This window comes from Macaca mulatta, chromosome 7 (assembly GCF_049350105.2).
Source record: "Macaca mulatta isolate MMU2019108-1 chromosome 7, T2T-MMU8v2.0, whole genome shotgun sequence".
NCBI lineage: Eukaryota > Metazoa > Chordata > Mammalia > Primates > Cercopithecidae > Macaca > Macaca mulatta.
In genome coordinates, this window is record NC_133412.1 from 140,066,972 (window position 1) to 140,092,890 (window position 25,919).

The following is a 25,919-nucleotide window of genomic DNA, read 5'->3' on the forward strand; positions in this document are numbered from 1 at the left end:
CATTGAAAATGAACTATGTAATATTGTACAGCATTGAAAATGAACTATAGTTATGCATATCAGCATGGAGGAATCTCACAAACACAATGTTGAGTGAGAAAACCAAGTTGTATAAGAATATACACAGTGTGATTTCATTTGTATATAAATTTCAAAAGCATGCTAAAATGAAAAGATACTTAAACATATGTGGAAAAGTATTTAAGTAAATGACTTATATAAGCACCACATGGATGAACCTTGAAAACATTAAGTAAAAGAAGCAAGTCACAAAAGGCGACATGTTATATGTTTCCCTTTATGTGAAATGTCTAGAAAAGGCAAATCTGTATGGACAGAAAATAGCTTAGTGAATGCCTAGGGCTGGGAGTTGCAAGAAAATGTGGAGTGACTGCTAATGGGTATGGGATTTTTTTGTGGAGGGTGATGAAAATGTTATAAAATGGATTACCGGGATGATTGTACAACTCTGTGAGAGTATACTTTTAAAACTATTGAATTGTATCTTTTAAATGGATAAATTGTATGGTATGTGAATTTTATATTGATAGAGCTGTTTTGCAAAGAAAGTAAGAGAATGTTTTAAAATTCAGGATGATAGTTATTTGGAGAAGGGACTTGAGATCAGGGCAAGGCACACAGTACTCTTTGAAGGTATCAGTGATAGTGTGTTTCTTCACCTAGGTAGTAGGCACATCAGTGGGATTTTTATTGTTATTGTCTGTTTTATACACATGTCATACCTTGTTGTATATTTAATTTTAACAGAAATTTTAAGAGAAGCACTATTTTTCATATTATTCTATTCTCATGCCTGTTGTGATCAAGTTTAACATAGAATATTGAACTTCTAGTGTAAATCTAAATTAGGACCAGTTTTCATCCAAATATGTCTTTTTGTATTAAAATTTCAAAAAAAAATAGAATAAAAAGGTAACTATCCCATTATATAGTCTGTGGGTCAGGATATACTTAACTATAACCTGTTTGCTTTTCTTCATCACCTTGCAACCACCCTAATTCACCTGTTACATTTTTTGACATTATCTTAACTGTATTCCTTGCTTCCTGTCTTGCAACTCTCCAAAAAATTTTCTACTTTGCAGCCAGAAATATCTTTTGAAAATACACATATTAGTATGTTATTTCTCTGCTCAAAATTTTTTAGCAAAATCTCTCTCTCCACTGTAGAAAAAGTCTATGGATAAAGACTGAATTCTTTAAGATTACCTTCCAGGGCCTGTATAATTTGTCACTGCTGCTTTTTGCATCAGCTTCCACGCACACTCGTTGTTGTTACCACACATATCAGGTTCTATTGTTAGCTTTTAAGTACTTTGTACATGCCATTTTCTCTGCCTTGAATATTCTTCCTCCTCTCTTTACCTCTGTATAACATCTACCGGTTATTCAGGCAGAAGCTTAGATTTTTCCTTCCTTACAGAAGCTTTCTATTAACTACTCCTGTCCTCCCTTACCTAAGACTAAAATGCCCTTCCTATTGTTCCTGAAGGATTTTTGCTTCATATACATTTACATTTATTTAAAATATGTTTTATATTTTATATACATAAACAAAAACAAGGCGCTATGTAACATGCTGAATCAGATACATGAGAGAAAATAAACGAAGAATCAGTCAACTTGTATTTAGTGTTTGTTATTATCAGACTTTCTTTTCTTTATATCTTCTGTCATCCCCTTTCAGTTCATCTTAGACTATTATTCCTGAAATAGTGCTTTGTAATATTAGTAATAGCAGAATCCATTAATCATCCCCAATGCCTTAAGAATACATTCTAGCTCTTTACAGTGAATTCATGACTTCTACTGTCTAATTCTAATGTACTTTTTTAAAGGAAAGATGGACCAAGTATTTATTCAATGCCTATTATGTACTAGAGTATACTGTACATTATATTTCAAAGATTATGTTAATCCTTTTAACAACTCAAGTTCTGGAAACTAAGGATTAAAGAAGTTTAGTGATGAAGACAGGATTACACTAATAGTAAATAGTAGTACCAAAATTCAAGCACAGTTTATCACAGCAGTTCTCAAACTTTTCCATGGATTAGAGTCAACTAGAGAATTTGTTGAAATACAGATTACTGGACCCCACCCTCACAGTTTTGTATCCAATATATCAGCAACGGAGAGGAGGGGGTAGGGGTAGTATGGGAAATTTTGCCCTTCCAACAAATTCTTATATGATTTATATGTTTCTGGTCCACAGACCACAAACTGAAAAATACTAATCTATCAGACAGCAACATCTTTCCGCTGGTCCTTCTTACCTCACATTACTCCTCTATAAGTAAGCAAATGGATGCTTGCTGGTGAGAGACAATACACTCAAAATGCACTTGGTACTTTTTATAACTCTGTGCTTTTGCATTATTGTTTCCCTCCTCCTAAACTGCCCTTCTTTTTGGTTTTTGTTTTGTTTTGTTTTTTTGAGATGAAGTCCCACTCTTGTCACCCAGTCTGCAGTTCAACGGCATAATCTTGTCTCATTGCAACCTCCACCTCCCAGATTCAAGCAATTCTCCTGCCTCAGCCTCCAGAGTAGCTAGAATTACAGGCACCTGCTACCACACCCAGCTAATTTTTTGTATTTTCAGAAGAGACAGGGTTTCACCATATTGTCCAGGCTGGTCTCGAACTCCTGACCTTGTGATCCTCCCGCCTCGGCCTCCCAAAGTGCTGGGATTAAAGGCGTGAGCCACCACACTGGCCTACTTTTTTTTTTTAACCCATGGTACTTTATACCAATTTGTATTACTACTTACTATCTTGTGTTGTAGTTGTTTATATGCTTTAATGTTCTACATTTTACATTTATAAAATTCTTAAGCATTTGGGTTACATGTATTCCATAATAGTACAGATCTTTAGCTATTTGATAAATATTGGAATATGCTAACACTTTGGAGCTTATAGGTTTTAAATTATTGAATGATATAATGTTTGTGAAAATACTTTATTAATCCTAAAGCATTATATAGAAGAGAAGTACTTTCTCCTTGCAGTGACTCTGGACATTCTGTAGGTGAAAAAGTATATCTCAAAATTAATTTTTAAACACTTCAAAGAGCTCAGGGAAATGAGAAAGAATAAATAAATCTCTGATCTCATGTTTTGCCAAAATAAAAGGCAAAAAAAATTGATGGGAAGTAACAAATGTAATCTCCTGGCTATATAGCAAAACCTTTAATTATATCACATATGCATACATAAACACACACACAGAAACATAGTGGTTTGGATATAACTGTTGGTTATATTAGCACTGCTACTAGCATGTCAACCTAGAGCAAGTGAAGGATTATTGGAGACATAAAAAGCCTGGATTTGATTACCAAAAATTGGAATAAAAAGAATGAACTAAGTTTTCACTTGCCACTAACCTTCTAATGGAGGGAGTTACAACTTTCTTGGAAAATAAAATCTAACACATTTCATAATATGTGATAAAATTGTCACAGTGATGTCAGTAAGGATGAGTTCATGGGCATTAATAAACACAGGATGGGATGAACTTACTGTATAAAGTTACAAAGATCCCAAAGCCATGTATTAATCAAATTCTTTGCACTCCAAATTATTTTTCCATATTTTGTAGGTAACTGTATTTGTCTTTCCTTCATAGAAATGTTGGGAGGATAATATGCAGTAATTGTTATGATAATATTTCTAGTTTTTAGAAGGAAAGGTGCTACAAACTTCTGGATGTAGCTAATACTGTATTCTACAAGGGGTTATTGTGCTCTTAGTTAAAATTCTAGATTTATTCAGTAAATTGCTAGATTTGCTTACATAAAAATAGAGAACTTAATATTGATGACATTCCAATCATATTACTGGTGATATAATCAATTAGCTATCATATTGACAAAAAAGTACAATGTAGCATTTTAGTTTGGAAAGAAAAACAAAATTCCCAAGTAAACAGGAACATATTAAGAACTATATAATTACCCAGTGCCATTTTGTCACTAAAGTACTTTATCCAATTCTGACTGCCAGAACTAAAACAGATTTTGAAGAAATATCATTAAGATTAAAGGTCATAAAATAGCCTTAAAGTTTTTAATGAAACAATGAATAGTTTTTCTAGTAAGAAGGCGGCCAGCAGTAAACAGTTTTGTATATATGGCAAGTTGTAAATAAATGGCAATCTTCTCTTTCAGATCGTAAATAGGACAAGAAGAAAAAGTAATAAAATATAGGACAGTTTTAGTTTATTTCAAAGAATAAGAGTGGTTAAAGAAAAACTCAAGACGTTCGGGGAAGAGTATTCTTACATTACTTTAAAAATACTGTAAAATTTTAAAAATAGCATAATCTCTTTGTTTTCAAATTATGAAAATGAGATAATGTTACCAGATCAAAGTAGCACAGCCAGTCAGTGACAGCATAATTCCAGCTCTCATATAAAATCTAGACCTTTGATCCTTGACTCCAGTCTTCCACTGCTTTTCCATTTTTTATGTTTCTTAACCAGTTAGTTTAAATGTGGCCTGGTAATTGACAATTATCTCTGAAAGACCTTTCTAGCTTAAAATGCCTGCGATTGGCTGGGCGCGGTGGCTCACGCCTGTAATCTCAGCACTTTGGGAGGCCGAGTCGGGCGGATCACAAGGTCAGGAGATCGAGACCACGGTGAAACCCCGTCTCTACTAAAAATACAAAAAATTAGCCGGGCACGATGGCGGGCGCCTGTAGTCCCAGCTACTCAGGAGGCTGAGGCAGGAGAACGGCGTGAACCCGGAAGGCGGAGCTTGCAGTGAGCCGAGATCTCGCCACTGCACTCCAGCCTGGGAGACAGAGCAAGACTCTGTCTCAAAAATAAATAAATAAATAAATAAATAAATAAATAAAATAAAATGCCTGCGATTATCAATGGGTCTATTAATGAATGAGCTCTCCAACCTCTTCCCTTCTGCCATTCACTTGTGAAAAACCTTGTTTTACTTTAAAACTTAATAGACTTCCTGAGAAGCAAGACCTCGAATCTAAATCTTAAGTGCTTTTTGTGTTAGACTTTTGAACATAAATAGCACTAAGCATTTTTAATACACTATCTCAAACTCTTAAACAATTGTATAAAATATGAAGAAGCTGAAGTTAGACAAAACAGGCAATTAGACTTGGTCAGATTACTTAAAAGTAGGTAAATTACTCTGATTCCACATTCAGTACATTTTTTCCAATTTGCCATACTAACCATAATGTAAAAACTTCAACCAGAATGCCTAATTTGTATAGCAAGCAGTGAATGTCTTAAGATAACAATTTTATTCCTAAAACAGTTGTTCACATGTAAAGTAAAATGATTGTTCTTTGTTGTTAATGTATTTAAACTGGACATTCATTGCAATTTAGTATTCATCTACTTTCTCTTTTCTTTCAGGCCTGTATGTGGAATCAGAGGGAAAACGCTCATAATTAACCTGCCAGGTAGCAAGAAAGGATCTCAGGTAAATCACCTGGACATATTAATGTTTTAGTGTAAGAGATTTTGACCAGCTGTGAAAGTTAGCCAGCCAAAAAGTTGGAGCACTCCACAAGACTGCCCTCACTTCTGATACCAGTTGCAGGATTCCCAAAGTCACTCTTGGATTCAGTAATTCAATGGAAAGACATAGAACTCACTAAAAACTGTTACACTTACAGTTATGGTTTATCATGGGGAAAAGATACAGATTAAAATCAGCCAAGAGAAGAAGTGCATAAGACAGCTTCCAGGAATGCTACCAAACACAGAGCTTCCCTTGTCCACTCCCTGTAGAGTCATGAATGCTTTACTCTCCTGGCATTCGTGTATGATAATATACTTTTAAGATTGCCAATCAGAGAAGCTCACCTGAGTTTTTGATGTCCAGAGGTTTTTTGTTGTTGTTGTTGTTGTTGTTGTTGTTGTTGTTTCGGTTTGTTGTTGTTGTTGTTGTTGCAGTTCATCATATTTTGCCCATATGAATGACCTTTAGTCTTTAGTGCTTCCCAGAGATTGGATTGATAGCATTAGTCTCCAGTACGTTCCAGAACTGACACCATGTGGCCCAAAGTCCCCATCATAAGTCATATTGTTAGATTGTATGGTGACCAAAGCCATCAGGTAAACAAAGACGTTGCTGTCACACATGACATTCTGAGGACCTAGAGATTTCCTCCAACTAGTTAAGGGCAACCACTTTTACCCTCAGACTCTCTTAGGGTACTGTTAATTCTTCGCTCTACAAGCTACCCGCTGGCCTTTGGCCGAGACTTTTTTTATTGTACAGCAACAGTCATGTTTGTCTGGGCATCTATATTTACTATGGCATTTATGTGACAGACACAGCAGTAGTATCAGTGTGAATATGCCTAAGATTTGGCTGAGGCAGTGTAGGGTATGGTTAGATTTAGAGAAATAGCTAATCCATCCACTAAAGCCATTACATACATTTTCATAATTTTGTATAAATTCAATAATTTCTCACCTTAATCTACTACCAAAAATACTATTGATATGTTTGTACAGAACTATATATCATAGAAATTAGCTGATGGTTACCTAAGTGCAGTTCTTCCTCAGGCCAGTCATTTTCTATTGACATTATATCCCGAGGAGGCTTTAATTGAATTTCCCAATACACTTAGCCATAACCTAAAAAATAAAAGTCAAAAGATACTGGCACATTCTTAGAGTCCTTCTCAGACATTAACAGACCAGAATGTCTCCCAGAGTGATGCTAATCAGGTTTGCAGGCTTATTGGATTCCAAAAATAGGAGTAGTCTCAGCAACATATGACCACTCTTTCAAGCATCTGTTACAGTTGAGCTAAGAAACAATGTCATCTCTTGTTCTGAACCTCTTTGGAAATACCAATGCAGTATTATTTCCCTTACTGCATAACCTATCCATTCATTCCTTTACCCTCAGCTACCATTCCTCCTTCTCTCTATTTATGCCCAAACTTTTCCACCTTTTAAAGAGTTGTAAGGTTTGGCCACTGTGCTAATTCAGATTGCCATTGGTAATACTAGTTTAGCAAGTTCCTCCTGCACAGTCTATTCCCATTCATATAGAGTAGGATTGTATCCCTTACTTTCATTTTAGCTAGCATAGATAACAATAACCAAGAGATTGTGTGTTTAGCTTCTTTCTTTATATTCTTCATCTCCTTATGCATCCAGTGAGACAACTTTTTGGGAATTATCTCCATTAACTAATCACAGTACAGAAGCAATTCCATACTGTGGTTGACACTGCCTTCACTCAGTGATCAAAGGTTCATCATCCCACACCCTCTCTTCACTTCCTAAGCCATTTATTTCAGTGAATCAGGGTCTTTCTAGAAAATCGTATTTTTGACACCAACTGTAAGGAGTTTTAGCCAACTGCAAAAAATAGCAACCTACAAATGTCAAGTACTCCACAAAATTGCCCTCACTTCTAACCCTAATTGCAAATTCAGGAGATCCTAAAATGACCTTCAAGTTTAGTAATTTACTAGCATTCATGGAACTCACAGAAGGCTGTTATACTCATGATTATTGTTCATGCAAGGAAAGAATACGGATTAAAGTCAGCCAAGGGAGGAAGTGCATAGGACAGAGTCTAACAGAAGTAACAAATGAGGAACTTCTGTTGTCCTCTCTCTTTGGAGACATGGACATACCACCCTTCTGGCATCAGTTTTTGATACCACACATGGAGTAATGCCAGCTGGGGATGCTCACCTGAGTCTTTGGTATCCAGAGCTTTTATTGGGACTCAAACACTTACTGCCAGTGTGGCTGACCTGTAATCTTTAATCCTAAAGTAGAGAGAAGCACTTGGGGGCCTTCCATGTAGAAAGTAGGGTCAGAAGGCCGAGTGCAGTGGCTCACGCCTGTAATCCCAGCACTTTGGGAGGCCAAGGCGGGCAGATCACGCGGTCAGGAGATCGAGACCACCCTGGCTAACACGGTGAAACCCCGTCTTTACTAAAAATACAAAAAATTAGCCAGGCATGGTGGTGGGTGCCTGTAGTCCCAACTACTCAGGCAAGCCGAGATCGCACCACTGCACTCCAGCCTGGGCAACAGAGCGAGACTCCATCCCCCCCAAACCCCATTAAAAAAAAAAAAAGAAAGAAAGTAGGGTCAGAAGGCCAAGAAAGGGAATATGAATATATATCCAATTCACTTAGGAACTTTTATGCAGGTGCAAAAACTTATGTCAAAGTAGTCACAAGATTGTTTAATAGACAGATGAATGAAACTCCATGTTTACTGCTAGACACCAAAGCTTTGTGTGAAATCTTGAATTAATAGGGAGAGAGGAAGGGTAGCCTATACCTGTCTGTTCTTTTCGTGATCCCTTCCCCTCATTCCTGAACTGCAGTCTAACATTGTTAGACTGTCTCTGGTGCCCAAAATCCATAGGCAACAAAGACATTCCTATTAGGCATGAAATTCCAAGGACCTAGAGATCACTCCCAGAAGCTGAGTGTAAAGACCAGACCTCTCCTCGGTCAAGGTTAAATTCTTTACTACACAATCTTTAACGAGTAAACTGATTGAGCCATACACAGATAGGCCAAAAGATTAGGCATCTTTCCCGATATTATGTAACCCTCCAAAAATTTTTAAGATTTTTTTTTTACATCTTAGATTTTAAGCTATTACTTCAAATGTGAAAGAGAAAGACCTCCACCTATTCTGCAAATATATCTGGCCTTATGTTCTGGTTTTTAGGTTCTCACCTATTCTCTTTTGGTGATATATTATAGATAATAGTGAGCACCTCAGCAGCAGATTATATTAACTTTATGTAGTGCTCTTTACAAGCTTATTTTATATTTTGCATGCTGTACGATGTTACCTAGCTATACTTTATGATGATAGTTAGAACTTTAGCTCTCTGGACAAAATAATCTGATTCTCACATAGGTTGTTAGTTCTACTGCCCTGCTCTAACTAAAAATATGAAACCTCTTTCCTGCCTCTTTTTAAACAACTTCAGTACCAATAAATTTATTTATTCATTGTATTTTCCCCAGAAAAGGAGAAGGGATAGGAAAAGAGTCAGCATGTGTGTTTAAAAAAAAATGATTAGAAGATGGGAAAAGAAGTAGACAGTATAGCAACATCAACCTTCAAATAAGCATTCCCCAGTGGTGGGGTCACCAAAGCCCAAAGGGGCTCAGTCTCCTGCAGTTCAAGAATGAGGGGTCGGGATTAGGAAAAATAACAGACAGGTACAGGCTACCCTCCTTCCCCATAAATTCAAGATTTCACACAAAGATTTGGTGTCTAGCAGTAAACATAGAGTTTCATTTGTCTGTCTCCTATTAAACAATCTTGTGGCCACTTTGATGTAAGTTTCTTGCACCTGTGTAAAAGTTCCTGAATGCCTTGGATATCAGCATTCATATTCCTTTACTTAGCCTCCTGAGCCCACTTTCTGCACTGAAGGCCCCCAGTTGCTTCTCTCTACTTTTGGGTTAAAGATTAAGTAGATTTGGCCAGGTGCTGGGGCTCAAGTCTGTAATCCCAGCACTTTGGGAGGCCGAGACGGGCCAATCACAAGGTCAGAAGTTCAAGACCAGCCTGGCCAAGATGTCAAAACCCCATCTCTATTAAAAATACAAAAAAATTAGCCGGGCATGGTGGTGAGCACCTGAAATCCCAGCTCCAGCTACTCAGGGTGCTGAGGCAGAGAATTGCTTGAACCCGGGAGGTGGAGGTTGCAGTGAGCCGAGATGGCGCCATTGCGCTCCAGCCTGGGCGACAGAGTGAGACTCCGTCTCAAAAAAAAAAAAAGATTAAGTAGATTTGACCCATCCAAAATACAACAGTGTCTTCAGTGTTTGGCATGAATCACATCAAGAAATGGTCTTGACTCAGGAGGTTGGGAACAAGGAATGGAGGGCTCCTAGTTTCCTCAGGATTTTTGCATAAATCATTTAAGAGTTGTAGAAATAACCCAAGAATTAAATGTGTATGTGTGTGAGTATGTAGGTTTTCTCTTGGGGAGGAAGGGATGGAAAAGAGGGTAGTATACAAGTTTTTAGAATATATTTATTTATTTATTTTTAGAGACAGAATCTCACTGTGTCACCCTGGCTGAAATGCAGTTACACAATCATAGCTCGCTGCAGTCTCAAACTCTTGGGCTTCTTTCCTATCTTTTCTGTCTTTCCCATAATGCATCTTTAAACTACCAAGTTGTATATTGAAATTTTACTTTTTAAAAAATGCAGTGCATGCTTTTTTTTAAGAGAATCTGAATCTGACCATCCATGCCTGTCCTCAATCTTTTTTTTATTATTTTTCCATAAGTTATTGGGGTACAGGTGGTATTTGGTTACATGAGTAAGTTCCTTAGTGGTGATTTGTGAGATCCTGGTGCACCCATCACCCGAGAAGTGTACATTGCACCATATTTGTTGTCTTATCCCTCGCCCCCCACACTCTTTCCCGTAAGTCCCCAAAGTTCATTGTGTCATTCCTATGCCTTTGCGTCCTCATAGCTTAGCTCCTACATGTCAGTGAAAACATACGATGTTTGGTTTTCCATTTCTGAGTTACTTCACTTAGAATAATAGTCTGTAATCTCATCCAGGTCATTGCAAATGCTGTTAATTCATTCCTTTTTATGACTGAGTAGTATACTATGATGTATCATAGTTTATCCACTCATTGATTGATGGGCATTTGATCACGATTTTGCGATTGTAGATTATGCTGCTATAAACGTGTGTGCAAGTGTGTTTTTTGAATAATGACTTCTTTTCCTCTGGGTAGATACCTAATAGTGGGATTGCTGGATCAAATGGTAGTTCTACTTTTAGTTCTTTGAGGAATCTCTGCAGTTTTCCATAGCTGTTTCACTAGTTTACATTCCCACCAGCAGTGTAGAAGTGTTCCCTGTTTACCACATCCATGCCAACATCTACTGTTTTTTGATTATTTGATTATGGCCATTCTTGCAGGAGTAAGGTGGTATTGCATTGCAGTTTTGATTTGCATTTCCCTGATCATTAGTGATGTTGAACATTTTTTCATATGTTTGTTGGCCATTTGTATATCTTCTTTTGAGAATTGCCTGTTCATGTCATTAGCCCACTTTTTGATGGGATTGTTTCTTTGTTTTTTCTTACTGATTTGTTTGAGTTCGTTGTAGATTCTGGAATTCAGTCCTTTGTCAGATGTGTAGATTGTGAAGATTACAAAACACTGCTGAAAGAAATCATAGACAACACAAACAAATGTAAACACATCCCATGCTCATGGATTAGCAGGATCAAGAATGTGAAAATGACCATACTGCCAAATGCAATTTTCAAATTCAATGCACTTCCCATCAAAATACCACCATCATCCTTCACAGAGTTAGGAAAAATTCTAAAATTCATATGGCACCAAAAAAGAGCCCGCATAGCCAAAGCAAGACTAAGCAAAAAGAACAAATCTGGAGGCATCACGTTACCTGATTTCAAACTACACTATAAGGCCACAGTCACCAAAACGGCATGGTACTGGTGTAAAAATAGGCACATAGATCAATGGAACAGAATAGATAACCCAGAAGCAAAATCAAAAACTTACAGCCAACTGATCTTCAACAAAGCAAACAAAAACATAAAGTAGGGAAAGGACACCCTTTTCAACAAATGATGCTGGGATAATTGGCTGGCCCTATGTAGGAGAATGAAACTTGATCCTCAACTCTCACCTTATACAAAAATCAACTCAAGATGGATTAAGTACTTAAACCTAAGACCTGAAACTATAAGAACTGTAGAAGATAACATTGGAAAAACACTTCTAGACATTGGCTTAGACAAGGGTTCATGACCAAAAACCCAAAAGCAATCGCAATAAAAACAAAGATAAATAGCTGGGACCTAATTAAACTAAGGAGCTTTTGCATGGCAAAAGGAACAGTCAGCAGAGTGTATGTTTTTATAGCACTGTAGTTCCTTAGCTTATGGAGAATACTGTAATATATGTTATACTTACTTCATGGCATATTGCTAAGACAATGTTTTACATATGATTCATTCTTGAGATTGATGGAGGAAAATGCAGATCCAAAATCACAAAACAATTCGATTGCCACCATCTTATATAATTACAAAAGTGCTTCATCTTAATTTTTTTTCTTTCTCTTGCATACAGGAATGCTTTCAATTCATACTGCCAGCTCTACCTCATGCCATTGACCTTTTACGTGATGCCATTGTAAAAGTAAAGGAGGTGCATGATGAACTAGAAGATTTGCCTTCCCCACCACCTCCTCTTTCCCCTCCTCCTACTACCAGCCCCCATAAACAGACAGAAGACAAAGGGGTTCAATGTGAGGAAGAGGAAGAAGAGAAGAAAGACAGTGGTGTTGCTTCAACAGAAGATAGTTCCTCATCACATATAACTGCAGCAGCCATTGCTGCCAAGGTAAGCCTAATGAGAGATACTCAAGAGGCCTAAAGGACCCACAGGTAAATGTACTGGTTTCATCTGTTTTCCATCACATCCCTCCCTACATTTAATACTTCTTCAGAGAACCCTAAAAAAATAACTGGGGTGTCCATGACACTTCACTACTATGTTTCCTCCTTGATATAGATTCCTTGAAGGCACTGAAATTTATTCTGAGTTCTGAGGCATTACTGATGAGCTGTTGCCTATTGAAGTAATAGCTACAATGATATACAATGTGACATTTTAGAACTCTTTGGAGATGTCATTTTTGTGGACATATTAAATATATAATGTTTATATATTCAAAATATCAAAACTTCACAAATTCTTGAAGGAACAGAAAACTGAAGGTAAAAGACCTTAGATGATTCAAGAAATGAGTTGGGAAAGATTAATAAAGATTTTTAAAGGGACAAAGCTTCTCAGCAATTGTTGAATTTTTCTTAACTAATAACTTATTCAAATATTGCTTGACACAAATTACCCTAGTGGCAAAGATAGGAAATGGATATATTTGCATCTTTAATTTAATAAAGTAATAAATATTAGGACAATACCAAAGTATTACAAATTCTCTTTGGACAACTCCACGGGTAAATATACTACCATGAGTTACTTGAGTAAATTTAACTGTCTTAAAGTTATAGAACATGGTTTATTCTTCATACCTACTAAAGTCCACCTAGTATGCCTTAATATCTTCAGAAAGTAGTATATCAATTCTGGAGATTATGATTTTTCATTAAGAGCATAAAGATTGAAAATTTAATTGCTATATGAAGTAATTCTCAGAGTTTTATGGATTATCCAGTTATTTTGGCTATGAGCATAGTGAGGTATTTTTTTAACAACATATAGATTAGAATCATCGAGAAATCCTTTTGAAGTATCCATTCAGTGACCCAGTAAGTGCTTACTTAAGGCTAATAAGTATTTAAGTTTTGTGTGTTTTTTTAATGAAACTAATTGGTGAAATAGGTGCATTTTTAAATCATTATATATTCTTTTTCCTTTACTCTGAATTAAAAGAGTAAGAAGTGCCATAAATTTCAATCTTAGGAGAGAAGCTTATGGCATTTAAAATCTAAGCTGATTCTGTCATTCTACATTTGGAAAATGTTAGCATTTCATTTTTCCATTTGTTTTTACCTTTTTTCCTTTTTAGTCATTTTGTTTGTATAGTTTCATGTTTTCCTGTCACTATATTCATAGTTGTTATGTGTTGTGCATTAGAAGCATCCATTCTACACCAGTCCTGCTGTTGTCATGGCACACGGTGAACAGCCCATCCCTGGTCTCATCAGTTATTCCCATCATTCAACAGATGAACGGGTAAGACAAGAGGCTTTTGCATTAATGATTTTCCAAATATGTATTCTGCTTCCTGTCCTTGGAGATAGGCTGTAACATATGGAAGATGTGTTGTTTTATTCTGATGGATTTTCAGCATTGCTTTCTTGTGAAAGTGTAAGTGCCATTGAGTATTTCCATCAAGGAATTTAATAGAGTTTCTCCTGTGACTAAAGTATTCTGCTATCATTAAGATTCTGTCATTTGTGACAATGTACTTTTCTCAAATGACTAGCAAGAAATTCATTGCTCAGAAGTTATTTTTGTCTTACCAATTTCATCAGATAGCTTTAAATAAATTGCCTGGCTTAAAATTACCTCTTAAGAGAATCACTTTGAGTCCTAAAATCTAGACAGATTGGTCAAGCAAATAGTTGATTTGTATTAACCTTCCTATTTTTTCTCATGATTTTGCATCTCTTTTTTTTCTTCATTCATTGGGCTCTCATTACAACCATTTGCAGAGTTGAATTTTGATATAAATTCTGTGATTCCTCATCATAAGTAAACTTTTTAGGTGCATATTTGTTTATTCAGTCACTGGCTCAATGATAGCTTGCAAAAAATGCCAGGTTGTAAAAGATTAAACTGAGACATAAAAATCATTAAACACTGATAATTTAGACATTGGATGTAAAAAAAAAAAAAAAAAAAAAAAAAAAAACCTGATCTAAGTCCCTAATATGGATATAAACTGAGAGGGACAGAGAAGAAAAAGAAATAATAAAGGCTTTAAATACTTAGGAACCAAAACACCCAAAATTTGGAGAGAAGAAAACCAACAACTTAGCATCCATAGTCTCTTAGAAGATACTACCAAATGAAGACTTTTTAAAAATTTTAATTTTGTGGGGTACATAGTAGTGGATATATTTATGGGGCATGTGAGACATTTTGATACAGGTATACAATGGATAATAATCACATCAGGGTAAATGGGTATCCATCACTTCAAGCATTCATCATTTCTTTGTGTTACAAACATTCCAATTGTATTCCCTAATTTATTCTAAAATGTACAACAAATTATTGCTGATTGTAATCACCCTGTTGTGCTGTCAGAACTTATCCATTGTATCTAACTATATTTTGAGGTACCCATTAATCATCCCCATTTCCCACTCCCCCTCCCCACCCTCTCCACCCTCTGGTAACCATCATTCTACCATCTTTATCTCCGTGAGTTCAATTGTTTTAAGTTTTAGCTCCCACAAATAAGTGAGAACATGCAAAGTTTGTCTTTCTGTGCCTGGCTTATTTCATTTAACAGTGTCCTACGGTTTCCATGTTGTTGCAAATGACAGGATCTCATTCTTTTTTATAGCTAATCAGTACTCCATTGTATATATGTACCCCATTTTGTTTATTCATCTGGTGATGGACACTCAGGTTGATAATGCTGCAGTACACATAGAAGTGCAGATATCTCTTCAATATACTGATTTCCTTTCTTTTGGATATATACCTAGTAGAGGCATTGCTGGATCATATGTAGTTCTGTCTTTAGTTTTTTGAAGAACCTCCATACTATTCTGCTTAGTGGCTGTACCAATTTACATTCCCACCAGTAGCGTACAAGTGTTCCCCTTTCTCCGCATCCTCACCAGCATTCACTATTGCCTGTCTTTTGGATAAAAGCCATATTAACTGGGAAGAGATTATATCTCATTATAGTTTTGATTTGCATTTATCTGATGATCAATAATGATGAGCACCTTTTCATGTACTTGTTTACCATTTGTATGTCTTCCTTTGAGAAACATCTATTCAGCTCTTTTACCCATTTTTAAATTGAATTGTTGTATGTTTTTTCCTATGGAGTTGTTTATATAGTCTGGTTACTAATTCCTTCTCAGATGCATAGTTTGCAAATATTTTCTCCCATTTGTTGCATTCTCTTCACTTTCTTGATTGTTTCATTTGCTATACAGAAGCTTTTTAACTTGATATGATCCCATTTGTTTGTTTTTTCATTGGTTGCCTGTGTTTATGGGGTATTACTGAAGAAACCTTTGCCTAGTCCAATGTCCTGGTGAGTTTCCCAATGTTTTCTTTTAGTAGTTTCATAGTTTCAAGTCATAGATTTAAGTATGTAAGTCTTTAATCCATTTTGATTTGATTTTTATATATGGCAAGAGATAGGTATCTAGTTTTAATCATCTGCATAAGGATATCCAGTTTTCCCCGCACCGTTTATTGAAGAGACTGTCCTTTCCCCAATGTATGTTCTTAACCCCTTTGTCAAAATGAGCTCACTGTCCATACATGGATTTGTTTGTAGGTTCTCTATTCTATTCCATTGATCTATGTGTCTGTTTTTAGTTCCATGATGAAAATGCTTTTTCAGCTACTATAGCTCTGTAGTATAATTTTAAGTCAGGTAGCATGATTCCTCTAGTTTTGTTTTTATTTTTGCTCAGGATAGCTTTGGTTGTTCTGGGTCTTTTGTGGTTCTGTATAAATGTTATGATTATTTTTTCTGTTTCCATGAAGGTATTTTGATAGGGATTGCATTGAGTTCATAGATTGCTTTGGGAAGTATGGACATTTTAACAATATTGATTCTTCCAATCCATGAACAAGGAATGTCTTTCCTTTTTGTGTGTGTCCACTTCAGTTTCTTGCAAAAATGTTTTATACTTCATCATAGAAATCTTTTACTTCTTTGGTTAAATTTATTCCTATGTGTTTTCTTTGTAGCTATTATAAATGGGATTACCTTCTTAATTTCTTTTTCATATTGTTCACTGTTGGCATATAGAAATGCTACTAATTGGCCAGGCGTGGTGCATCACGCATGTAATCCCAGCACTTTGGTAGGCCAAGGAGGTTGGATCACCTAAGGTCAAGAGTTCGAGACCAGCCCTTACCAGTAAAAGTAAGCATCTTTGTCATGTTCCAGATCTTAGAGAAAAGGCTTTCAGTTTTTCCACATTCAGTATGATACTAGATGTGGGTCTGTTGCATATAGCTTTTATCATGTTGAGGAATGTTCCTTCCATATCCAGTTTTTTTAGGGTTTTTATCATGAAGCAATTGAATTTCGTCAAATGCTTTTTCAGCATCAAGTGAAATGATCATATGGCTTTTGTCATTCATTCTGCAGATATGATGTATCACATTGATTGATTTGCATATGTTGAACCATCCTGCCATCCCTGGGATGAATCCCACTTGGTCATGATGCATGATGTTTTTAATATGTTGCTGAATTTGGTGTACTAGCATTTTGTTGAGGATTTTTACATCAATGTTAATCAGATATTGGCCTATAGTTTTCTTTTTTTGATGTGTCTTTGTCTGGTTTTAATAGCAGGGTAATACCGACCTTGTAGAATGAGTATAGAAGTATTCCTTCCTTCTCTGTTTTTCAGAATAGTTTGAGTAGGATTGGTATCGGTTCTTCTTTAAATATTTTGTAGACTTCAGTGGTGAAACTATTGGTTCTTTTCTTTGCTGGGAGACTTATTGTGGCTTCAATCTCATTACTTATTGCTGTATTCAGGTTTTGGATTTCTTCATGGTTCAATCTTGGCAGGTTGTATGCATCTAGGAATTTATCCATTACTTCTAGGTTTTCCAACTTATTGGCATATAGTTGCTCATAGTAGTCTGTAATGATTCTTTGAATTTTTGTGGTATAATTGTGATGTCTCCTTTTTCATCTCTGATTTCATTTATTTGGGTATTCTCTCTTTTCTTCTTTGTCTGGCTGAAGATTTGGCAATTTTGTTTATCTTTCTTAAAAAAAACTTTTCATTTTGTTGATCTTTCGTATTATTTTTTGTTTGTTTTAATTTCATTTGTTGCTACTCTGATCTTTATTTCTTTTCTTGTACTAATTTTAGGCTTGATTTTCTCTAGCTTTTCTAGTTCTTTATCATGTGTCGTTAGGTTGTTTATTTGTAGTTTTTCTACTTTTTTGATGTAGGTGCTTATTAATATAAACTTTCCTCTTAGTACTGTTTTGCCTATCCCATAGGTTTTGGTGTTTTGTGTTTCCATATTCATTTGCTTCAAGAAATTTTTAATTTGCTTCTTAATGTCTTCAGTGACCCACTGGTCATTCAGGAGCATATTGTTTAATTTCCATATGTTTGTATCATTTCCAAAGTTTTTTTTTTTATTGATTACTGGTTTTATTCTGTTGTAGGTTAGATAAGATATATATTATTTCAGAGTTTTGAAATTGTAAAGACTTGTTTTGTGGCGTAACATATCATCTGTCCTTGAGAATGATTCATGTTCTGAGGAGAAGAATGTGTATTCTGCAGCCATTGGATGAAATATTCTATAAGTATCTATTAGATTTATTTGATCTGTAATAGAGATTAAGTCCAGTGTTTCTTTTTTTTTTTTTTTTTTAAAGACAGAGTCTTGCTTTGTTGCCCAAGCTAGAGTGCAGCAGGGCATTCTTGGCTCACTGCAACCTCTACCTCCAAGGTTCAAGCGATTCTCCTGCCTCAGCCTCCCGAGTAGCTGGGATTACAGGCACACGCCACCATGCCTAGCTAATTTTTGTATATTTAGTAGAGATGGGGTTTCACCATGTTGGCCAGGCTGGTCTCAAACTCCTGGACCTCAAGCAATCCACCTGTCTTGGCCTCCCAAAGTGCTGGAATTATAGTCCTGAGCCACCACACCCAGCCTCAATGTTTCTTTATTAATTTTCTGTTTGGAGAATCTGTTCAATGTTTAAAGTGGGGTGTTGAAATCTCCAGCTATTGGTATATTAGGGTCTGTCTCTTTAGTTCTAATAATATTTGTTTTATATGTCTGGATGCTCTAGTGTTGGTTGCATATATGTTTACAATTGTCATATCCTCTTGCTGAATTGATCCCTTTGTCATTATAAAATGACCTTCCTTGTCTCTTTTTATAGTGTTTGTCTTAAAATCTATTTTTTCTGATATATGTATAGCTACTGCTACTCTTTGGGTTTCCACTTGCATGGAGTATCTTTTTCCATCCCTTTATTTAGTCTGTGTGTGTTTTTATAAGTGAAGTGTATTTCTTGTAAACAACAGATTGTTAGGTCTTGTTTTCCAATCCATTCAGCCATTCTGTGTCTTTTGATTGGAAAGTTAAGTTAATTTACATTCAGTGTTATTATTGATAAGTAGGGACTTACTACTGCCATTTTATTATTTGTTTTGTTTTTTTCTGGTTCTTTGTGCTCCTCTCTTCCTTCCTTCCTGTCTTTCTTTTTGTGGAAGTGATTTTCTCTGGTGGTATGTTTTAATTTCTTGCTTTTTATTTTTTGTGGAACTATTATAGATTTTTTGGCTTGAGGTTACCATGAGCCTTGCAAATACTATCTTATAACCCATTATTTTAAACCAATGACAACTTAACTCTGATTGCTAGGAGTTAAGAGCAAGGAGACAACTGATAAAAACTCTACACTTTAAATTCATCCCCCTACTTTTAAACTTTTTATTTTTTCTATCTATATTTTATAATACTATGTCTCAAAAAGTTGTAGGTTTTTTTGTTGTTGTTGTTGAGACAGGGTCTCACTGTATTGCCCAGGCTGGAGAGTGATGGTATAATCACGGCTAAGTGCAGCCTCGGCCTCTTGGGCTAAATCAATCCTCACATCCCAGTCTCCCAAGTAGCTGGGACTACAGGCACGCAACACCATGACCAACTGATTTTTGTATTTTTTGTAAAGACAGGGTTTCACTATTTTGCCCAGGCTTGTCTCAAACTCCTGGGCTAAAGCAATCCACCCACGTTGCCCTGTCTAGGCGCTAGATCACAGGCATGAGCCACCATGCCTGTAGTTACTATTTTTTAGATCATCTCTTAGTGGTCCTACTCAAGATATGAAATGAGTAATATATACATCACACTTAACAGTGTTATCATATTCTGTATTTGGTGTGTGTATTTACTGTTACCAGAGAGTTTGGGGCCTTCAGATGATTTCTTATTTCTCTTTAATATTCTTTTCTTTCAGATTGAAGAACTCCCTTTAGCATTTCATGTAAAATAGGTCTGCTGTTGATGAAACCCCTCAGCTTTTGTTTATCTGGGAAAGTCTTTATTTCTCCTTAATGTTTGAAGGATATTTTCACGGGATATAATTTTGTAGGATAAAAGGTTTTTTCCTTCAGCAGTTTAAAATTTACCATGCCACTCTCTCCTAGCCTGTAAGGTTTCCACTGAGAAATCTGCTGCCAGATATATTGGAGTTCCTTTATATGTTATCTGTTATTTTTCTCTTGATGCTTTTAGGATCCTTTCTTTATCCTTGATCTTTGGGAGCTTGATTATTAAATGTCTTGAGGTGGTCTTCTTTGGGTTAAATCTGCTTAGTGTTCTATAGCCTTCATGTACTTGAATATTGATGTCTTTCTCTATGTTTTGAAAGATCTTTGTTAATATCTCTTTGAATAACCTTTCTACCCTGCTCTCTCTCTCTCTCTCTCTCTCTCTCTCTCACACACACACACACACACACACACACACACACACACACACACCTCTCTCTCTCTCTCTCTCTCTCTACCTTTTCTTTAAGGCCAATAACTCTTATTGCCCTTTGAGGCTATTTTCTAGATCCTATAGGCGTGCTTCATTATTTTTTATTCTTTTTTCTTTTGACTATTCTGACTGTATTTTCAAATAACCTGTCTTCAAGCTTACTAATTTTTTTCTGCTTAATCAGTTATGCTGTTGAAAGACTCTGGTGTATTCTTCAGTTTCTCAATTCAATTTTCAGCTCCAGAATTTCTGCTTGATTGTTTTTAATTATTTCAGTCTCTTTGTTAAATGTATCTGTTATGATTCAGAATTCATTCTCTGTGTTATCTTTCATTTTGTTGAGCTTCCTCAAAACAGCGATTTCTAATCTCTGTCTAAAAGGTCACATATCTCTGTCACTACAGACTTGGTCACTGGTGCCTTCCTTACTTAGTTCATTTAGCAAAGCCATGCTTTTGTGGATGGTTTTCATGCTTGCGGCTGTTCATCGATATCTGAATATTTATTCTAATCTTTGAAGTCTGGGCTTATTTGTACCCATTCTTCTTGGGAAGGCTTTGCAAATACTCAAAGGGAATTAAATACTGTTATCTAAATCTGGTCACTGAGGCCATGTGTGCATTAGGGGGCACCCCAAGCCTAGTAATGTTGTGACTCTTGCAGAGGTGCTCTGACTCTTATAGAGGTACTGCCGTGGTGGTCTTAAATAAGATCCAGGAGAATTCCCTAGATTACCAGGCAGAGTCTTATTTTTTTCCCTTACTTTCCCCCAAACAAGCCGAGTTTCCCTCTTCGCGCTGAACTGCCTGGAGTTGGGGAAAGGTTAATGCAAGCAGTCTTGTGACCATGACCACTGGTACTATGTTGGGTCACTCCTAAAACCAGTACAGTACTGGGTCTTGCCCAAGGCCTGTGGCAGCTATTTTCTGGCTGTTGCTGCTGTTTACTGAAAGACCAAGGGATCTTTAGTCAGCAGGTAAGGAATCCTGCCAAGACTAGGTCTTTTTTTTTTTTTTTCAGTGTAGCAGGTCCCCTTCTGGCCCGAGGTGGGTTTAGAAATGCTGTCCAAGAGCTAGAGCCTGGGATGGGAGGCTTTAGGAGTCTTCTTGGTGTTTATTTTACCAGGTTGCAAGACAAAGTCCTCTTTACTTTTCCTTCTCCTTTCCTCAAGCAGAAGAAGTCTCTCCCTATGGCCATTATCACGCTAGGCTCATGGCAGCTACTGCTTGGCTGCCACTGATGTTTATTCAAGGCCCAAGGGCTTTTTAGTCAGCACTGGTGAGTCCTGCCAGGCCTGGATCTCTCCGTTCAGGACAGTGAATGCCTTTCTGGCACAAGGCAAGTCTAGACATGCCTCCAGGAGCTAAAGTTAATATTAGTACATCAAAAATTGTTTGAGTGACCCATTTTTCAGTTCTCCCAAGGATTGTACATAACTAATACCATTCTAGATGCATAGGAGATACATTAATTATTAGGGTTTAATTCTTTGGAGGAACTAGTTGAGAATGATTGTAAAACTGTTCTAACTGGATGTCCTCATACAGCGTCAGCAGAGACTTTCCCATTGATTAACTATTAGCTGGTATTTAATAGTCCTTTGTAAATAGTAATTGGTTTTTTGACAGATGTTCAGTTTTGTAAGTAGACTCACATGTTTATGTTTCCTGTGACAAATGACAATTAGCAATGTATCAAAGAGTATAATGTTGTTCTTCAGACTGTGCATCTGTCTATACAGTAGAATGAAAAGGAAGAAATAGGTAACAAAGTCATGAAAAGAAAGGCCTTGATGCTTCTAAAGAAGTTATGTTAACTTTGAATGCTTCTCTAACACTAACTTTATTAATGAGTCCCACTGGTTCTGAATGACCTGGTGTGTTGTCAGTGTGTCAGAAGACCTCTATGTAAGAACAGTCATTTGGAATATCTATATATATTATTTGGCTTACTTTCGCAAGTTTTACCTATGTAAAATTAATATCAAAAGGGAGCACCTTATTACCTATTAAAAAGAAAAATTAGTTTCCCGCAGCTGGTCACAATCTGAGGCATGTGAAGCAATGTGGGATAATGTTAAAATCTTGTAACTTAAAGACAGAAAACTGGGATATAAGCCCTTACGTCACCAGTTAATAATTCGGACAAGTTCCTTAAAATTTAAGCTTCAGTTCTCATCTATAAAATGGAAATAATAATTATCCTGTATCTGACAACAGAGTATTATTTTTAGTACAGCAGATGACATATATGAGGAAATTTTTATAAACTTTGTAAATTACGAATTAAATATTTGCAGAATTCTTCCAAGGTACCAAACACTATGCTCAGTGCTCAGAATACAAATACGAACAGGTTGTTCCCCCATAAAAAGTTCAGTCTAGGGCCTGGGTGCAGTGGCTCATGCCTGTAATACCAGCACTTTGGGAGGCTGAGGTGGGCAGATGTCTTGAACCCAGGAGTTTGAGACCAGCCCAGGCAACATGGCAAAACCCCATCTCTACTGAAAAATACAAAAATTAGCCAGATGTTGTGGCACATGCCTGTAGTCCCAGCTACTTGGGAGGCTGAGGTGGAAGAATCACTTGAGTCCAGGAGGTTGAGGTTGCAGTGAGCTGTGATTGTACTACTGCACTTCAGCCCGGGTGACAGAGCGAGACTCTGTCTCAAAAAAAAAAAAAAAGAGTTCACAGCCTAACTGAAGAGTAGCTTTTTAAAAATTACGTCTTTACCTTCCTAACTCAGTTATCTACTTCTAGTAATCAAAAAGTGAAACCTGGTCAAGGTACTGACTGTTCAGTAATTACTAATGAGCTCATTGCTACTTATTGCAAAATTAATCAGTTTGCTATTTCAGGAGATAGAGACTTGAGAAATGCCTCTTGTAATTGACATTTGTTTGTTGTCTCTCCAGCAGTCATTTTCCATTCCCTCTTCCTAGCACTGTACCACATTTCCCAGTCATGTAGTTTGGGTGGAATTGACTAAACCTCCAGGGTAAGTTGGCTTAATACTGTATAATCAGGCCGGGCGCGGTGGCTCACGCCTGTAATCCCAGCACTTTGGGAGGCCGAGGCGGGCGGATCACGAGGTCAGGAGATCGAGACCATCCTGGCTAACACGGTGAAACCCCGTCTCTACTAAAAATGCAAAAAATTAGCCAGGCGAGGCGGCGGGCGCCTGTAGTCCCAGCTACTCGGGAGGCTGAGGCAGGAGAATGGCGTGAACCCGGGAGGCGGAGCTTGCAGTGAGCCGAGATCGGGCCATTGCACTCCAGCCTGGGCGACTAAGCGAGACTCTGTCTCAAAAGAAAAAAAAAAAAAAAAAAAACTGTATAATCAACATATCCATTTCACCTAGCCACAATCATTAGTTCAAGGATCATGTAATTCAAAGCAGTCAGAGCCAGTGGATTTCATCTCTTAGATTTTAATTAAACTACTGGGGGACACAGATTCTCTCTTTCCTGCTGAACATGAATGAGGAAATATACAACCCCAAGAATTACATCTTGGGAACGTGAATGGAATGCCTCCCATGATGGAACTGGCAATAAGAAACAATCCTGAGAACCGGAAGTTTAAAAGAGATACTGGGTCCCAGTAATGTTTTGTGAACCACTCATTCAAGCCTTTCTTGAACTATACAGACTGCTTCACTTCTTGGTTACATGAGCCAATAAACTAATAGAGATTACTGTTGTCCACAACTAAAAAGCATCTTAACTATTATAATATACCTCAATATGTACTGTATCATCAAAGAAATAAGACATCTTCCTAATAAAGACTAAAATGTATCAAATAGGAATCCCTGAAGTTTCATATTTGGGTAAAAAACCTGATTCAAGAGGATAGAGGGTTGGAAAATGTGACTTAAAGTTGGAAGAGAATGAAAATAAATCGTGCTCTTCTGTATTTATAAAATAAATGAAGATATTTTCAGAGAGACTGTATCCAAATCTGAAGGTGACAACTTATGCTTTGCAGCCTCAAGGCAACTGATAGGTTCAAAACTCAAAGTAATAATATTAACAACAGGCAAAAAAAGAATTTAAGACAAAGAGGGAAGATACCCTTGGAGGTTTGTAATAGGAAATCTCATGTCACTGACAGAAATTAAATCTTCTGGAGAAATCCAAAACAATAATGATGCTCCCTAAGCTGTATTGTATGAAAGAATTTCTACTGATTGCCCTGGGAAGAAAAAGAGTTGATGATTTCCTCTTGGTAAATGATACAGAAAAAACAATATTTTTATCCATATCACTTATATATATATGTGTGTGTGTGAATATGTATGTGTGTATGTATATATATGTATATGTGTGTTTTTTATATATATATAAAACAAACATGCTATATGTTATGTTTATTAAACATATACATATACATGTGTATACCATCACATGGTGGCGGGCACCTGTAATCCCAGCTACTTGGGAAGCTGAGGCAGGAGAATCACATAATGTGTATATGTATACATGTGTTTATGTATGCATATACATGCATATTAAAACTGTATATATACAGTTTTGTTGTTTCTTTTTATCCATGAGGATTTTGATATATTAAAATAATTATTAATTGAATAGCAATCATTCTTCTAAGCATTTTATATATATCAACTCTTTACATAAATCCTCATTTTGCTTGTAAGAAATCTGAAGCTCATAGTAGTTAAGAACATGGAACTACTTAGTGGCTGAACTGGTATTCAAGTCTAGGCAGTCTGATTCTAAGATGGGAATTCTTGACCACTCTGCTATAGCACCTTTCACAAAAGAAAAAGTAAAAGAAGACATTTTGGGAGGTGACAAACTAATTACAAACTCTCCTCAAAAATGAGAATTGGGGTCCAGGTGTGGTGGCTCACGGCTGTAATCCCAGCACTTCGGAAGGCTGAGGGGGTGGATCACCTGAGGTCAGGAGTTTTAGACCAGCCTAGCCAACATAGTGAAATCTCGTCTCTACTAAAAGTACCAAAATTAACCGGGCGTGGTGGTGGGTACCTGTAATCCCAGATACTCAGGAGGCTGAGGCAGGAGAATCACTTAAACCCCGGAGGCAGAGGTTACAGTGAGCAGAGATTGTGCCATTGCACTCTAGCCTGGGTGACGAGAAACTCCATCTCAAAAAAAAAAAGAAAGGGAGGAAGGGAAGGAAGGGAAGGAAGGGGAGGAAGGGGAGGAAGGGAGGGAGGGAGGGAGGGAGGGAGGAAGGAAGGAAGGAAGGAAGGAAGGAAGGAAGGAAGGAAGGAAGGAAGGAAGGAAGGAAGGGAATTTTCGTACCATGGTTTGAAATGCTTAAGTGATAAGGTGCACTGCCCAATCTAAGAATTGTAAACAATAAGATTTGTTTACTCTGGAAGTTTACTGATCCAAGCAAAAGAGCTTTAAGCTATAAGCATCTGTGGAGTAAGAAAAATATATAGATAAATTAATATAATGAAATACTTTGGAGAATACAGTATGATACATGTTAAAAGATAGTTTTATAAGGGTTGGGTTATAACATTTAGAAATATAAAATAAATATGTGCCAAAGATTTTATTCAACTTATTAATTAATGGGAGAACTACTAAGCTGTTATAACAATTCAAACAAGAATGGAAAGGATACAG

The 25,919-nt window shown here is 36.6% G+C and overlaps 1 protein-coding gene across 30 annotated transcripts in view; it reads left to right on the forward strand.

Moving 5' to 3' along the window:
• GPHN (gephyrin) overlaps positions 1-25,919 on the forward strand; it is a 734,546-nt gene that overhangs the window by 452,747 nt on the left and 255,880 nt on the right. For 15 of the 30 annotated variants that reach the window (XR_013395171.1, XM_077938281.1, XM_077938262.1 and 12 more), the window contains 3 exons: positions 5,417-5,483; positions 12,158-12,430; positions 13,691-13,789. Coding sequence is in view for 29 of the 30 variants with exons in the window: in XM_077938281.1 (XP_077794407.1) it covers positions 5,417-5,483; positions 12,158-12,430; positions 13,691-13,789 (439 nt within the window). In the remaining variant the exon portion in view is untranslated. 30 annotated transcript variants of the gene reach the window in all.